Here is a 1,630-nt window from a genome sequence, read left to right on the forward strand (position 1 = left end):
ATATTTAAATATTTATTATATTTAAATATTTAACTCAAAGAGTTTACCAAATAAACAAGGCACTTGCTTTACTTTAGCTAAAAAATAAAAAAATAAAAATTGCTATATACATACATATATAAATTTAGAGCTCTTAGTATTTGAATATTTACTCCACGTCTCACCTGTCCGATTCAGGTAAACGAACTAAAATTGGAAGTAAGCGCTGTCAGCACCAAGGAAACCTGGGGAGTCGCAAACAATTCAATCAGAGTACATATATAATTATAATTAGCTGCCAGTTGGCTGGCAATAGCTGAGTGAATTAATCCATTTGCTACGCCTGCTGGCCGCAATTACCTGACAATTATCTAGACCTGAAGATCGCGTCAAGTGCTGGTTGACAGCATCCGCGTTTGCTCAAGCCATTCCGTTCTAGATTGGCATTCCCTAAGCCGCAAATCCCGTTTGTGCGGCACCTACGCATTTGCGGGCCGAGCTATAAAAGCGTTCGGTTAATTGGCCAAAAGCATCAGTCGCTGACAAAGCAACCAACAAACCAACCAACCAAACAATCAACATGCAAGTAAGTACTGACTCGACAGTTGCTCCAGATTTGTTTGCTTAACTTTTCATTCTTTTCACTCTGGTGCAGTTCCTCATCTGCTTGGCTCTCTGCGTGGCTGTGGCTCAGGCCGGCTACCTGGCTTCACCCGTCGCCACTTACGCTGCTGCTCCAGTTGCCACCTATGCTGCAGCTGCTCCCGTTACGACCTACACCGCGGCGGCTCCTCTGACCACCTATGCCCGCACCTACTCCGCTGCTGCTCCCTTGACTACCTACACCCGAGCTGTTGCTCCTGTGACCACCTACTCCGCCGCTGTGCCCGCTGCCTACTCCGCTTACTCTGCCTCCGTCTATGGCGCTCCCGTCTACACTGCGCCAGTGGCCACCTATGCTGCTCCAGCCGTCGTTAGCACCTTGCTGAAGAAGAAGTAAATGCTAGACTTTCCGTTTCCCCCGTAAACTGATCCGACTTTAAATATATTTAACAAAATAATAATAAAACAAAGATTTTTTATATAATTTGTAGTCTATAAAATTCCATTTTTTAGTTCAACTTGCTTCTTCTATATTTTTTCGATGTAATTTGCCTGAATAATTTACTTATTTAATTTAATTTTTTAATTTCAAGAGCTAAGAAACTAGATACAGTGGTAGCTCTACGAACAAACAATATCACTTAATATATCATATTATTATATTGAAAAATTTTTAACAACAAGCTGCTGCAGAAACTATGTATGAGCATTTAATATTGGGCAGTTATAAAAAAAACTGTCAAAGCAAATTTTAATTTCTTTGAAGTTTATATACAAATCAGATTCACCTTCGTGTGCCTATTAGATAAGTCTAAAGATTGCATCTTTACATACGACTGCATTTAAAGAGTTTTAATATCCATAGCTCTTGAACAACTAATGAGAAATAGACTTTTATTGGATTCTATACTTAAAAGTAGTAAACCTATTATTGGGTCATATACCCAATATTTATTACTTCAGGAAATTATTTGTCTAAATACCCGATTGTCCACATTCAAAAGTCTCCACTGTACTGTACGTTCTGGGTTGGAGTTCCACGGCGCGT

The 1,630-nt window shown here is 39.8% G+C and overlaps 1 protein-coding gene across 1 annotated transcript; it reads left to right on the forward strand.

Annotated features, from left to right (window-relative positions):
• Positions 1–430: 430 nt before the first annotated feature.
• Positions 431–1,066, forward strand: LOC108615219 (uncharacterized). The gene is made up of 2 exons (XM_089470065.1): positions 431–565; positions 635–1,066. The coding sequence occupies exons 1-2, from the start codon at positions 560–562 to the stop codon at positions 977–979; spliced, it is 351 nt and encodes a 116-aa protein (XP_089326191.1). The 5' UTR covers positions 431–559; the 3' UTR covers positions 980–1,066.
• Positions 1,067–1,630: the final 564 nt, after the last annotated feature.

Source organism: Drosophila arizonae, chromosome 5 (genome assembly GCF_054131065.1).
Source record: "Drosophila arizonae isolate 15081-1271.41 chromosome 5, UAZ_ARI_1.0, whole genome shotgun sequence".
Taxonomy (NCBI): domain Eukaryota; kingdom Metazoa; phylum Arthropoda; class Insecta; order Diptera; family Drosophilidae; genus Drosophila; species Drosophila arizonae.